Below are 14427 nucleotides of genomic sequence, written 5' to 3' on the forward strand. Positions count from 1 at the left end.
CTTGTAACAATTTCTATGCTTGAAATTCTTCATAATAAAATTTGAAGAAAGTTTAATAGAACTATAAATTCCGTTATACTAGCCACATCTCAAATACTTAAGTTGCCACGTATAGTACCTAGTGACTACCTTATTGGACTACAGAGATATAACGTCTCTATTATCTCAAAGAAATTTACTGGCCAGAACCACTCTAGAACCAAGCTCAGGAATACTGGCAAACTTCAGAGACCAATTCTTCCCAATAAGGTCAGTTCTGACTGTCCCAAGGGGGAGTGAATTATCACTACCAGGACTGCACACTTTTAAAGAGTGGGGGTTCAGATGGAGGATTAACAATACCAGGGGCATAGTTACTAACAGGGAAGTAATGAAAGATCAAGTATATCAGAAAGAGGTTGCAGGACTGAGAATCATGAGTTAAACCTATGCTCATTAATAGTTAGAATACACACACACGCATTAAAGCCTCAATTTTAAATAACTTGTAATGCTGAGAACTCATTTAGTTCCTACAGAAACACAAAATATATTCTGAAATATCTTATTGACAAAAATCTACTGTGAAATAAGGAGTAAGGGCATAACAGAAGATGTGTTTGACCTGGGGTGCTGACTTGACTCTTGTAACCCTTTAGGCAATTACTGATTACACCAAAAATATTTAAACTTTAATAATTCTGAGGGGTTTGGGATACATGTGAAAAATCCAGAACCTTCTGTAAACAACTTCTATAGGCACCAAAAATTACGTCCCATTAGGTATGGAAGAAATAAGGAGAGATCTGCAATTGCCTTTAATGGATGAAAATCTGGCAGCATTCTTCTGCCTGAAAGAACTTCTGCTACAGGATGTACCTACTAGAACAATTCTTTATTATCTTAAAGTGAATAAAGAGACTTAGCCTTCTGAAAAAAAGAACAAAAACAAAAAACCCACTCTCCATCCAGGCTTTGGTATGTTTTATTAGAGCAAACTCTCAACAAACGATTGCTTTTATTTACATATTTCATGCATGAGGACTGTCCAGACCACTTGGACCCAAGTGAGAATAATCAGTAAGCCTGCTTATGTATTTCCTTATTTTTAGTTGGCATACAAAAAAAAAAAACTTCACATTTATAAAAATCCCAATAGCGTAAATGACAAACCCATCCCTTAATTAAATATAAAAACAGCTTCAAAAACATACAATTTAGATTGGTTTAATCTTGAAATGTAATCCAATAAGACTAAAAACTAAACATTTCAGGTCCTGTACCAAATAGTAAAATACTCGAAGGCCTTCAGGATCCCTAAAATTTAAAAAGGTAAAAGTTACTTTTTTGTTCCTAAGATGAAACACATAATTTTAAAGTTAATTCCCAAAACAAAACAAAACAAAGGAATTCAGGAGAATGGATTTGCTGCAACTAAAGTGAACATACTGATTACCATCTCTGTCTTTTCTACAAAATTCATTTCATATTTAAGGTGTTTATTTTCTTATAAAAGAAATAGCTATACATAATAAGAACATAGAAGGCAGATAAAATTACAAAGACAGAAAAAAATAATACTCCTAATACTATAAAATGTCACTCCTCCCAGGATAACTATAAATATTTTGGTTTCCCTATTTTCGTAACTAAAATCATTCCCTGTGCCCTTTTTAATATTACTTTTTCCTTCATTTGTGAATTATCAAAACTCTCTTTGTTAAACATTTGGATTTCTCGCCAATTATAAGACTTCAATGACCGGGCGCCTGGGTGGCTCAGTCGTTAAGCGTCTGCCTTTGGCTTGGGTCATGATCTCAGGGTCCTGGGATCGAGCCCTGCATCAGGCTCCCTGCTTGGCAGGAGGCCTGCTTCTCCCTCTCCCACTCCCCCTGCTTGTGTTCCCTCTCTCGCTGTATCTCTCTCTCTCAAATAAATAAAAAAATCTTAAAAAAAAAAAGACTTCAATGACCATCTTCATGGATAATACAGCGTTTTCATTATTTGAGAGTATTTCCCTAAAATAGATGCTCAGAAATGAAATCACTAAGTCAAAGATGAATTTGTTTATTTTTATTTTTTAATTTAGTTAATTAACATATAATGTATTATTTGTTTCAGGGGTACAGGACTGATTCATCAATGTTATGTAATATCCAGTGCTCATTACAACCCTCTCTAACGTCCATCACCCAGTTACCCCATCCCCTCAGCCCCCTCCCCTCCAGCAACCATGAATTTAAAATGTTAGTTTCATGATGTAATGAACACTGGGTATTATATAAAACTGATGAATCACTGACCTCTACCTCTGAAACTAACAATATATTATATGTTAACTGATTGAATTTAAATAAAAATAAAAAATTAAAAAAATAAAATGTTAGCAGCTTTTGATGCATAATTATCAAACTGTTTTCCAAAAAACACTGTACCAATTTAAAATCCTACTTAGGGTATGAACGCCACATCCTCATCAACGGTGGAAAAATCAACTTGATAGTTCAAAAGTATCTGATTGGTCTTTATGAATGTAGCCTTTTGTATCCAATAGTTACTATGCATTCATTCCTTTCTCCCTTCCTCTAATAAATATTTACAAAGCACTTCTTGTGTGCCAGGCCACTGTGCTAACTTTGGTGACACAGCAAGATTCTCATGGAGTTCATATTCAAACCAGAAAAGCAAACAAGTTAAGTTCTTACAAGTTAGGGTAATAGAAGAAAAAACACTAAGAAAACATTCTGAGGCATAAGAGAGAAAAGAAGCAGAAGCATGGAAATTTTTTGGACAAAAACAATACTATATCCTACAAAGGCCCAGAGGAGACAAACTTGGGAAGACAGAGGAAGCTAAAGCCATACTTAAGTTATACTGACTTTCTTCAATTTCTTTCAAATATTAAACTCAAGGAGGAGAATGATGTGGTATTAGGCTAATGAGGCTGATATAATCCAATGAGGATTTCTTTTAAGTTTTATGAAACTCTATCCAGATTTTTACCAAAAATAGCTTTTAAAATTTGGTTGCTGTTATGCATATGGTCAGATTAAGATTTGTTTGACAATCAGAAAAATACACTGCTAAATATTTGACAGCAAGTCTTCAATGACATAAAAGTCAGAATTATATCTGCAGAATAAACCAATAAATTGCCGCTGAAATAATCCTAATAAACTGGCGATTGTTCTAAAATGACCCTCTCACATAAATTATGTCAATTTTTTTTAAATTTTTTAGATTTTATTTATTTGTCAGAGAGAGAGTACAGGCAGGCGGAGCAGGAGGTAGAGGGAGAAGCGGGCTCCCCGCTGAGCAGGGAGCCCGATGCAGGACTCAATCCCAGGACCCTGGGATCATGACCTGAGTCGAAGACAGACGCTTAACTGACTGAGCCACCCAGACATCCCTAAACTACGTCAATTTAGTTAAAATACTTCAGCATACTTACTTTGACTGATTTACATCAATAAGAGAACCTATTTTCGATGTTGTAAAAGAAATATGTTCATCTCCAATTACAATTTCAAGCTCCTGAAAAAAATAAAATAGATTAATGTAGTTAATATAAAACTCCGCCTCAGAGGTATTGGTATTCTTGTTACCAAGAGGTCCCAATTTAGCTGCAAGTTTTCTAGCAGTCATAGAGGAGAAGAAGGAAAAAGAAAAAAAGAAAAAAGAAAAGGAAAAGGAAAAGAAAAAGGAAAAGAAACTTGATCTGACAGACATACACTATGTTTGTAAAATAAAAACCTCATCAACTGCTCAGGAGTCCCCAAATTTAGGATCAACCAAGAATTGCTTTCCAGAGATCTCATAAATAAGATACTATAAATATGAACGATATATGTAAGAGTACACATAAACATTTCTTATGTCAGTAAAAACTAAAGACATAACTTTGAAGCACAATGCTATAAATATGGGTATAAACCTATTTTTCATAAATAAATACAAGCACATTTAACCTTTCTACCAGGCTTTATAAGTAAAATGCACAATACTAATAGCACCATTTGGGCATCTACTATGTATGAGGCCCTACTGCTAGGGACTTTACAAACATACTCTGTAATCCCTAAAACACCCTTCTCAGGGTATTTTACAAATACAAAATACAAGACTCATAAAGCATAGGCAAAAAACATTGATGTATATACAATCACAAGAAGTGAAGGTATTGATATTTGAGTCCTCGGCTATTAAGACTGAAAGACTCATTGTGGTTTGACTTCACAAAGCATTGAAAATTAAGACCTACTAAAACAAATACAACATTCTTAGCGTGCCATAATTATTGTAGAAATTGTTCTCTAGATTTTATCTGCAAATCTAAAACCAATAATCACGAGGCTATGTGTGTAGTGATTTATAAGGTTAAATAACAAATGCCATTAAAGATGGTCTTAGCTCTGTATTTCATTATGGGACCTAATTATGCACAGTTTTTGGCACGCACAAAAATGGAGAACTAAGGCTCTCAAACGATCATAAAATCTTTGACTTAAAAGATCCAATAGATGATTTCTGGAATATGCCTACCCCTCCCCACTAACCAAAACATATAAATACATCATCAAGTTGGTAGATGAAAATACTGGGTTCTCCCTGAGTCTAAAAGAGATAAAAGGTTTCCTGTTGTAGTGTCTGTTTTTTAGTACGTAGGTACCTACAGCATAAAACAAACCGAGATTTAAATTTACTTGTTAAAAGTATTTACAATGTGTAACATAAATACTGTTAACTATTACCTTTGCTTTCCTAAATACTTCTTTAAATAGAAGAGTTAAATGACTGCTACAGAATGTCAGCATCTATTTGACTTCTCCACATTTTCTTTTAGTCAAAAAAGGGGATATAAAGTGTAATTCTCAGGAATATACAAAAGTGAAATTAAGTGTTTCTTCCTCCAGGAGTTGTATTTCATTTCTTCAAGAGTTGAAAAAGCCCAAACTGTCTTTCTACAGAGTGAAACTAAGCCTTCAAACTTCTCCAGAAGCCCTTTGAGAAACATTAATTACTCTGAAGGGAATAAGAGGCAAAAGCAATGATCACTTTGAACAAAGAAACCAATCAAATCCCTCTTTTGGGCATAAGGGTGCAAATAAGAGTTCTCAAAGTTATAAAAATGAAGAAAGTGAATTTTACAATCAATAAGAATCTTCTCTTGAATTTCACAAACACTGTACTTATTCTTAACAGAAGTAATTAATATACAACAGCAATTATCCATAACAGTGTGAAAACATCCTAACTTTAACCAGTGAGGCTACAGAGAAGACTGGTCAGAAAGATGTCTAAGTTTAGAGCTCTGCACTGACTCCTTTACTACTCAGAGGTAGAACAGAAAATGAAACTAAGTGAAATAAAATTATTTACCGGGTACCTACTAAATGGAAAACCAAAGAATCGAGGGGGATCTATGCTAAGTAAATATGGAGAAACATAACAATTATATCACCAATTTCTAACAAGTATGCATGTAAAGAACCACTGAATACGAACCTGTCGGCCAACTCTGTCAGGGGGAGGCCACAATGCATCATCTTCTTTTGTAATTTCACTGTCGTCAATAATCCTCTTCAGTTCCTCCATTACACTCTTGTGCACGTAAGCCTGAAAACAAGTTACAATAAAAATTCCACAATGTCTATTACTTCCCACAACTCAGAATGAAATGATAATATGAAGTTACAAACCCTAAATATTCAAAGAGAATATCACAGAAGAATCTAATACTGATCCTAAAAGTACAAGATGGGAGATAATCACTCACCCTTATGATTTTAACTCTCTCGCCCTTTCCTTTAATATGTATTTGTTTCCAAATTAAAAAAAAAAAAAAGATAACTTACACTAGCCCCCTTTTAAAACCCTGGATACTGCCTTTTAACACGGGACTCAAATACCTCTGAGTGGTTAAGAATGATAACAGAAAATCTGTGAGGTGAACAGAGACAAATACAAGTAGACATCACAGTCACTGCTTTGACCTTTTTCTTATCCTTAACTTTTGAGCTTTTCATTTAAAATTCTGTAAAATACTGTATTTAAATCTTGACTATCAATTAGTTTAAATAGGGAATGGGATAAAAAGACAAAACTAATTATGAAATGAATGAAATTATATGTTCAAAGGTGGAACTACAACTTAATATGATCAGATTACTTCTTTGGCTGTTACACATGCTACATTTAAATCTATTTAAATAGACTCCTTTTTCAATCTCTAAATTGGCTTCTTTACAGCAATACTGCCTTAGATGTACTTTTGTAAATTCAAAAAAAGACATGAAGAAAATGGTCTAAATGTAAAAAATTAGACATTTGAAAAGAACTTACCTCCTTTCTGATCATGACATCATTTTTGTAATTGCTGTTGTTGGCATATCTAAGCTTTCCTGTGGGGAGTGGAAAAAAATTCAATCTATAACAGCAAAAACCACTAAAAAAAAAATTAAAAAGAAATGACATTGTAAGCAATTTCAAAGGTACAGACCATTTTATACTACTACTTTTATTAATATTTCCACCCTTTTAGCATAAGATCAATGCTAGACCTGTAAACACTCAAATATTTGTTGGTAAAATTTGGCTAAAGTTGAAGCCAGTCATTTTCAAAACTTTCACACCTTCAATAGTTGAATTTTTATTCAACATAATTTTTAAATATTTCATGTTTTCAATATAATTCAATATAATAGGAGGGTCATTCTTTTTTTTTTTAGGTTATGTTAATTACCATACATTACATCATTAGTTTTGGATGCAGTGTTCCATGATTCATTGTTTGTGCATAACACCCAGTGCTCCACGCAGAACGTGCCCTCTTTAATACCCATCACCAGGCTAACCCATCCTCCCACCCCCCTCCCCTCTAGAACCCTCAGTTTGTTTTTCAGAGTCCATCGTCTCTCATGGTTCATCTCCCCCCTCCGATTTCCCCCCTTCATTCTTCCCCTAGAAGGGTCATTCTTAAGGCTCATTTGCTTAAGCTATGTCATGAACTAGACAGGGAATCTGAAAAAGGAACTAACATTTATTTTTAAAGCCTATGTTATATATCTGTATTGGCCCTAAGTGATTTACCCAGAAAATTTAACCTAATTGGTAAAACAATACTTAATAGGTTTTGTTCTCTCATCTATTTATACTTGAGAGAACAGAGTTAAGTAACTTGCCCAGGGTCAAAAAGATTCATTTCTAGGTCTACCTTCTTCCAATACTCATGCTTTCCCCAATACTCCAAAATGTTCTTTTAATTATTTCCCTCAAATTAATATATGTACACAATATGGCAATGCTACTATTTTAGCACTGTGACTAAGATGCATACAAACTATGTACTGCTTCTAGATAAAAGTTGGTCAGTTTGTTAGCTGACCTATATTTAATTTTAATCCATCATGACTTTTGTACTCCCTGATGCATGCTTCTCATCATGGCTATGGTCAGTTGCTCAGACACAAATGTAATGTGGTCCTGATCTCTGAAATGATAGGTTTTCCTAATGAGGTGACCCCCTCACTACTGAAGGAAATATGTGGAATGGTGTGGTGGCAGATAACCAGATGAGAGTCACTGTTCTAGCATGAACTCTCCATGATAATATCAGACTACTTAATTTATGTGACTGGCTAAACATGATATAGGCAAGCTGAAAGCTGTTCAAAGGCAAAGGCACTAAAAAGAGTATCACCTAAGAAAAGAATAGATGGAAAATTCAGATAAATTTGGCTCCTTAGCTAAATTTAAAAGAGACATGGGGAGAACAAGGGAAAATAAAGTGATTAAGGTTTCTGAACTGCAAGGCTGTAGCTACCTTGAGTTCTTCCTTAAACGTCTGATACTCTTCCTTTTCCTAATATGTGATGCTTCTCCACTTTTTTTTTTCACTCTCACATAACTTTGTCCAAAGCATAATACACCACTTAACATCCACACTGTTTTATGGCTAGTTTCATGTCTGTGTCACCCACCAAGACATAATTCCTTCAGAGAAATTAAAGATACTTACTCATTATTGTACCCTCAATTTTGGTATTTACATGTTGCCTTGCACATAACATGCATTCAAACAAAAGTCTATGCAGGTGGACCATCCTTGTTCTAAGCAGAGTTCAGTATACAGTAACTCTCTGAAGAGAATCAGGACTCTCAAATGATAGAATATGCTGCACCTACAGGGCAGCAGACAGTCCCACCTCACCCTTTGCTCATGCTGTTTTCAGCAGTCTGAATGGTTTTTTTCCCCCTCAGAGGCCAAGAAAATACCTATTCTCATTTCAAGACTCATCTTGAAAGAGAACTTTGGCTACCCACATTATTATGATCTCAAACCCACCTTCGCCCCACATTTTTTTGGCAAGTATTGTTGGCATTTTGGAGACAGTCTTTGAGATGCTAGTCCACTGTCTTCCCGGTGCTGGCCTCTCTGAAATAAATTCCTTTCTTGTCTCACCACCAGTAGATTCTCTGCCTTTGGATTTTGTCATTGGTGAGCCTCCAATCTGGTCTGTTTGGGAAACCCAGAGCAGCCCTGCGCACCAACTACAATTTCAACTGTTACCTTCTCTAGGAAGCTTTCCTTGACTCCTAACCATTCCTCCCTTTTTATTCTTAATGCATCCTATAGGGAACAACAACTATATTTAAGCACCCAAAACACATAATTACTACACCCATTTTCCTACACGTGGAGCTCCCTTCTTCAGTTCAGCGCACCGGAAGCCATCTAGTTCACTTGACGTCATCCTTGAACATTTTAAAGAACATCCCATCACGCGGTTGTCCAATGGATGCTTAAAATCTTCCGGTGACCGGTAATTTTCGCACTCCCCGGTTCAACCATTGTATTCATTTAGGCGCTGTATGTAAGGCCACGTGTCTAGGAAAAGGGATGAGACCTACTCTGAAGATTCTGATTACCCTGTGTTCAAGTTTTCAGTATCTGGCAGGATCAGATTTTCCGAGTTAACTTACACCCATTAATTTTCTTTTATTCACAGATCCACTTTGTGCTTCTGATAGTCGTCGGTTCGGATTTACTTCGACTCCAGCAGTGACCTCAGTCCCCAATATATACTTGCAAGCCCACTGAAGCGGAATCACCCCACTCCGCCTCCTCCGCGTCCTCTCCACCCCGCTTACCCTAGCCGCGCACCGAGCTAAGCTGCGGCGGCGGCGCCGCTCCTCTGCTCACCGTCTGGCCGAAACTCGAACTCCAGAAACTCGTGTCCAAACTTGCCCTTGTGCCCTACGTAGTAGCGCAGGTAGAAATCGCTGGCCATAGCCATTTTTGTCCCCCTGAAGCCAGCCCAAGGCCTGGCCAACGTGCCGCCGGGCGCCTGGTAGCGACGTCATCGCCCGGGATAAATGCGTCACTGCGAGCGCGCCTTTCCGGTCCCAGGTCACCAAAGGAAAGCGGGAAGGCCGACTCTCGTTCCAGAGTCTCAGAGGCGCCGGGGCGAAAGGAACTTTACTAGGGTTGAAGAACATTTTTTTCCCCAAAATTAAGTGGATAAGATTATATTAGCAAAACACAGAAGTGTGGAAAATGTGAACGCATTTTTTATGGGTTTAGAATTAAGGTTTGCAAGTCGCTTTTACTTTTCGGGTCTCTAATTCTCGCGGCATCCTGTCCTCACGAGGTGGGTGTGGTATTATTCCCCTCTGACTGGTGGAATGAGAAAGATAAAGCCCAGAATCAGAATGGTAGAGCGGGCTTACCTCTCTTTGCTCCGGTTAGATTCCTAACCGGAGCTTTGCCCTCTGGACAATGACTGCTGGTTATCCGGCAGCTAGAAGCCCAGAATAGAGACGAAGTAGAAAGAATCCATCAGAAGAGAGGTCTGAAGTTTAAAAAGCACATTGAAACGAAAGATCTCTGATAGTCACGGTAAAACTTTCATCATTCAGTAAGGGTTAATCTTAGTAGCCTATGGAGTTTCGGCAGTTTGACTTAAGATCAAATGGTTTAGCCCACGTTTCTTTTTTTTTTTTTTCTTTTTAAAGATTTTATTTATTTGAGGGAGAGTATGAGCAGAGGGAGGGGCAGAGGGAGAAGCCGACTTCCCGCTGATCAGGGAGCCCTATGTGGGGCTCCATTAGGGACTCCCGGATAATGACCTGAGCGGAAGGGAGAGGCCCAACCGACTGAGCCACTCAGGCGCCCCAGCCCACCTTTCTTATCAGAAAGAATTAAGTTGGGGAGATGAAGGAATGCTGCAATGTGGAATGTTTTTTTTTTTAAAGATTTTATTTATTTATTTGAGAGAGAATGAGAGAGAGAGCACGAGAGGGGGTAAGGTCAGAGGGAGAAGCAGACTCCCCGCTGAGCAGGGAGCCCGATGAGGGACTCGATTCCGGGACTCCAGGATCACGACCTGAGCCGAAAGCAGTCCCTTAACCAACTGAACCACCCAGGCGCCCTGGAATGGGTTTTGAAGGAGGTAGAAGGACAAGGTGAACTTTTATACAAAGTTTACTTTTGAAATATTATTGATCACCCTGTTTTTACCAACAGAGTAATTCTGTTGGGTGACCTTTAACCTTCAGCAGGATTTAGAAGAAAGAGTGGCAGTCAGAAGACCTGGGATTCATTCCCATCACTTACCTCTACTAACCGTGGTTATTTAGTCACTGTCTATGCCTGTTTGTTCACCAGCCAAATGAATATCCTACAATCAACTTTGCGAAGCTCAGGAATTGTTGAGAAGATCAAATGAGATAATAAATGTATAATAAGCTTTAAAATTTATAAAACAATGATTTTAACAGGCGTTATTAAAATTATGTGCCAGAAATGGATGGACACTGGTGATAATTTTAGAGCCCTTTACACTTTTAGTCCAGAGAAGAAAGCAAACAGTAGATAAATATTAACACAAGGAAGCAAACCTTACAAGAAAGAATATTTTTATTCTTTCTTTTTATTCGTTCATTGAGGAAGATGCAGTCACAGCAATAATGGAGCTTTGGATGCCCTGCTTCCGCTCTTGACTCACCAGTGTTCACTCTCGCAGAGGAACAAGTCAGTCAGGAAGCCGCACTGCAGCCATGACTTTTTAAAGACACCAGGAAGACACCCATGGAACCAGCGATTCACCGAACTAGAACCAGCCACAAGGTAAAATCTTTGGAGAAGGTATGTGCTGACTTGATCAGAGGCACAAAGGAAAAGAATCTCAAAGTCAAAGGACTAGTTCAGATGCCTACCAAGGCTTTGAGAATCACTACAAGAAAAACTCCTTGGACCCACAAGCTACTCATTGATTTACACAGTCCTTCTGAAATTGTTAAGCAGATTACTTCCATCACTATTGAGCTAGGAGGTGAGGTTGAAGTCACCATTGCAGATGCTTAAATCAACCTTTTTAATAAATTGATTATCAGTTGTTTAAAAAAAGGGGAAAGAAAATTTTTAAATGCTGGTAGCACAGCAGAAGAAGCAAGTCATTTTACTGGGGAGTAGGGGAAACTGAAGAAAGGGAAGTATCAGGGAAGTATTGTGACAAGAGGTACAATTTGAATCTGATCAAGTTGAGTAAGTTCAGTATATGTTCAGAGGGAGAGAAAGAATTCCAGGCAGAAAACAGCCTGAGCAAAGACACAGTGGTTGGTATGAAAGTATGTGATTTGGGAAAGCGAAGAAATTCACTATAGTTAGAAGATAAGGTTCATGCAAGTAGAATAACTAGAAAGGCAGACTGTGCCAGATTATGTTGAGTCTATATTAACACTTATATAACTGTCAGTATAGATATCTATATTAACCATTGTATAAATGTTAATATAGAAAGATGGTTCAGTTCCTATATATACTGCCATTATGGAAAATATACAAGAGACATAAAGCACTATCCCTTACCACTAAGGTGACTAACTGTTCCAGTTTGAACAGGACTGGGGAGTTTCCTGGGATGTGGAACTTTTGGTTTTAAAGCCTGCAAAGTCCCAGGCAAACAGAGATGAGTTGGTCAGTGTACTTACTACAAGAATAACCCACAGAAATTTGACCACAATATCCCATAGTGGCTCTGAAAATATAAGCAGTAATCCATTTGGTTTGTTTTTTGCAGGGAGCCTCATTCAATATCTTTAGATTCCCTAGTGCACATCCTCTAGATTTTTGGCACACATACCAGTGTTCATCTTCATGCTTACATAAGAGAGCTACAGGTACCAGAATTTAATACAATATAAGTAGTGCATGTGGAATGCATAGTGTTGAGATCTTTATCTATAGGCCAATGATTGTCTTTATTCCCTAAAAAGACTTCTGAGTTAAAGACTAATCCTCTCTAACCCTGTCTTTAAGAGGAAATGTGGAAATATATGTACTTAATCCTTTATATATGAAAAGAGCCTCACTATCTCTTGTATCTGATAAGGATTGCAGAGTGATAAAGCATTTGTGTTTTGTGGTCTTCTTGGATGTTATACAACAGAGATGTGGAAATGTTCTGAACGGCTCTTGAGCACTTGAAATGTGGCTGGCGAGACCAGGAACTGAAGTTTTTCTGTTTAAATATTATTTCATTTGTATGAATTTAAACTAATATTTAAATAGCCACGTGTGTCTATTGGCTACTTGTGTTGGACAGTGAAGTTATATAAGAACCACTTCATACACTTTTACTTGGGCTGGAAATAGTGAAAATATTTTTCAGACACTGAGAAATCTCAATCTCAGTTGCTGTAGAGTTCAAATTAGAGCATACTTCCCAGTATCACCAGTTTATTTATGAAAACAAATGTTTGGGCATCTTAAATGAAGCCAAATAAAGTACTATTTCTGCCTTTGCTAATGCAACCTAATCTGTGTTAGCTTTAAAATATCCTTCTGAAGTAAAGAAATACACGTTTTATTTCCAACTCCAGGCGAAATTAAGACTTAATGATTTAATCAAATACATAATATTCATTGATAAAATAATGATTTTCCCCCTGAGATTTTAAGTTTATTGCTCTCAGCTGCACGGTGATGAATCCAGTCAGAGGGCTATAGTCAGAGATGATTATTTCTTAGAAGTATTAATTTAATCTTTTAAAATGTTCTGATTTTTCCTACATCAAAAATTCTTTCTTCTTTTGGTCTCTCAAGTCTGCTCTGTCCTCACACTTTTCTTTTGCCTTTTACCTCACTATTTAAAATTATCAAATCATTCCTACTTAAAATTTTCAGAAATATGTCCTCAATTTCCTGAGATAAACGCTGGAGAAGATAGGTTTTTGTTGTTGTTTTCATTTGTTTTCTTTATTTTATCAGTAGCTTTTAAATAGTTTGAATTTGTATTTACAGAACAAAAGCTGCCAGGGCTATCTCATTCCATTAAATGGGTCAGAGTAATAAACCAAGAATGTTATATAATCTAAATCAACATTCTAAGGTAATTAAAAAAATTTTAATGTCAGAATGAGATGGTTTGTTTCAGCCTTTATGCCATCCACCCACCTTTCTCTTCTCTCTTCTAAAATAGACTTCTTGGGGCACCTGAGTAGCTCAGTCAGTTAAGCCTCTGACTCGATTACAAGTCAGATCATGGTCTCAGGGTCATGGTCTCAGGGTCAAGGGATAGAACCCCACGTGGAGTCCTGTGTGGGGCTCCACACTCAGTGCAGAGACTGCTCGTCCCTCTCCCTCAGCGCCTCCCCCTGCTCTCGAGCATGCATATATCTCTCTCTCTCAAATAAATAAACTCTCAAATAAATAAATAAATATATAAAATCTTTTTAAAAAATATACTTATCTATGGAATTTTAACCATAAATGTCTTTTTACACTCACTTCACACTTTACACTTTACACTTTTTACACTGGTATTACTTTTTTAATGAGAAACACCATCATGCAGAAACACAAAAATTTTCATACCATTGTTTCTCAGATATGTTCATATGTGGTGAGCACTATTGCTAGATTTTTTTTTTTAAGATTCTATTTAGGGCACCTGGGTGGCTCAGTTGGTTAAGCAACTGCCTTCGGCTCAGGTCATCATCCTGGAGTTCCAGGGTCGAGTCCCGCATTGGGCTCCCTGCTTAGCAGGGAGTCTGCTTCTCCCCCTGATCCTCCCCCCTCTCATGCTCTATCTCATTCTCTCTTTCAAATAAATAAATAAAATCTTTTAAAAAATTCTATTTATTTGAGAAAGAGAAAGAGCACAAGCAGCGGGGAAGAGGCAGAGAGAGAGGGAGAAGGAGAAGCAGACTCCCTGCTGAGCAGGGAGCCCAACGAAGGACTCGATCCCAGGACCCTTTGATCATGACCTGAGCCAAAGGCAGATGCTTAACTGACTGAGCCACCCAGGCACCCCCTATTGCTAGATTATTATGACATGATGATATATTAAATTCCAGTATTCAAACTAATAATTTTTCCAGTATATGACAATATCATATGCTTCTAACACATAGCATGACCACTAACTCTTATTTCCAAAACAAGTA

The 14427-nt window shown here is 37.2% G+C and overlaps 1 protein-coding gene and 1 pseudogene across 3 annotated transcripts; one reads left to right on the plus strand and one right to left on the minus strand.

Annotated features, from left to right (window-relative positions):
- Window positions 1-948: 948 nt before the first annotated feature.
- MAGOHB (mago homolog B, exon junction complex subunit) lies at window positions 949-9334 on the minus strand. Of its 3 annotated transcripts, none has more exons than XM_028119757.2 (5): window positions 9182-9334; window positions 6322-6380; window positions 5485-5595; window positions 3431-3513; window positions 949-1296 (listed from the first exon to the last, which is right to left on the minus strand). In XM_028119757.2, exons 1-5 carry the CDS (start codon window positions 9273-9275, stop codon window positions 1197-1199), a joined length of 447 nt encoding a protein of 148 aa, XP_027975558.1. In that variant the 5' UTR covers window positions 9276-9334; the 3' UTR covers window positions 949-1196. The 3 variants fall into 3 exon arrangements, with proteins under 3 accessions (XP_027975558.1, XP_087882046.1, XP_027975559.1); XM_088025920.1 differs by having other exon boundaries at window positions 6322-6424; window positions 9182-9264; XM_028119758.2 differs by lacking the exon at window positions 9182-9334 and adding an exon at window positions 9130-9179.
- Window positions 9335-11047: 1713 nt separating this feature from the next.
- On the plus strand, window positions 11048-11344 carry LOC114221659 (small ribosomal subunit protein uS10 pseudogene; annotated as a pseudogene).
- The last annotated feature ends 3083 nt before the right edge of the window (window positions 11345-14427 follow it).

This window comes from Eumetopias jubatus, unplaced genomic scaffold, assembly GCF_037043125.1.
Source record: "Eumetopias jubatus isolate StellerSeaLion01/CBP00866 unplaced genomic scaffold, mEumJub1_p1.0 scaffold_8, whole genome shotgun sequence".
In the NCBI taxonomy this organism is placed as follows: domain Eukaryota; kingdom Metazoa; phylum Chordata; class Mammalia; order Carnivora; family Otariidae; genus Eumetopias; species Eumetopias jubatus.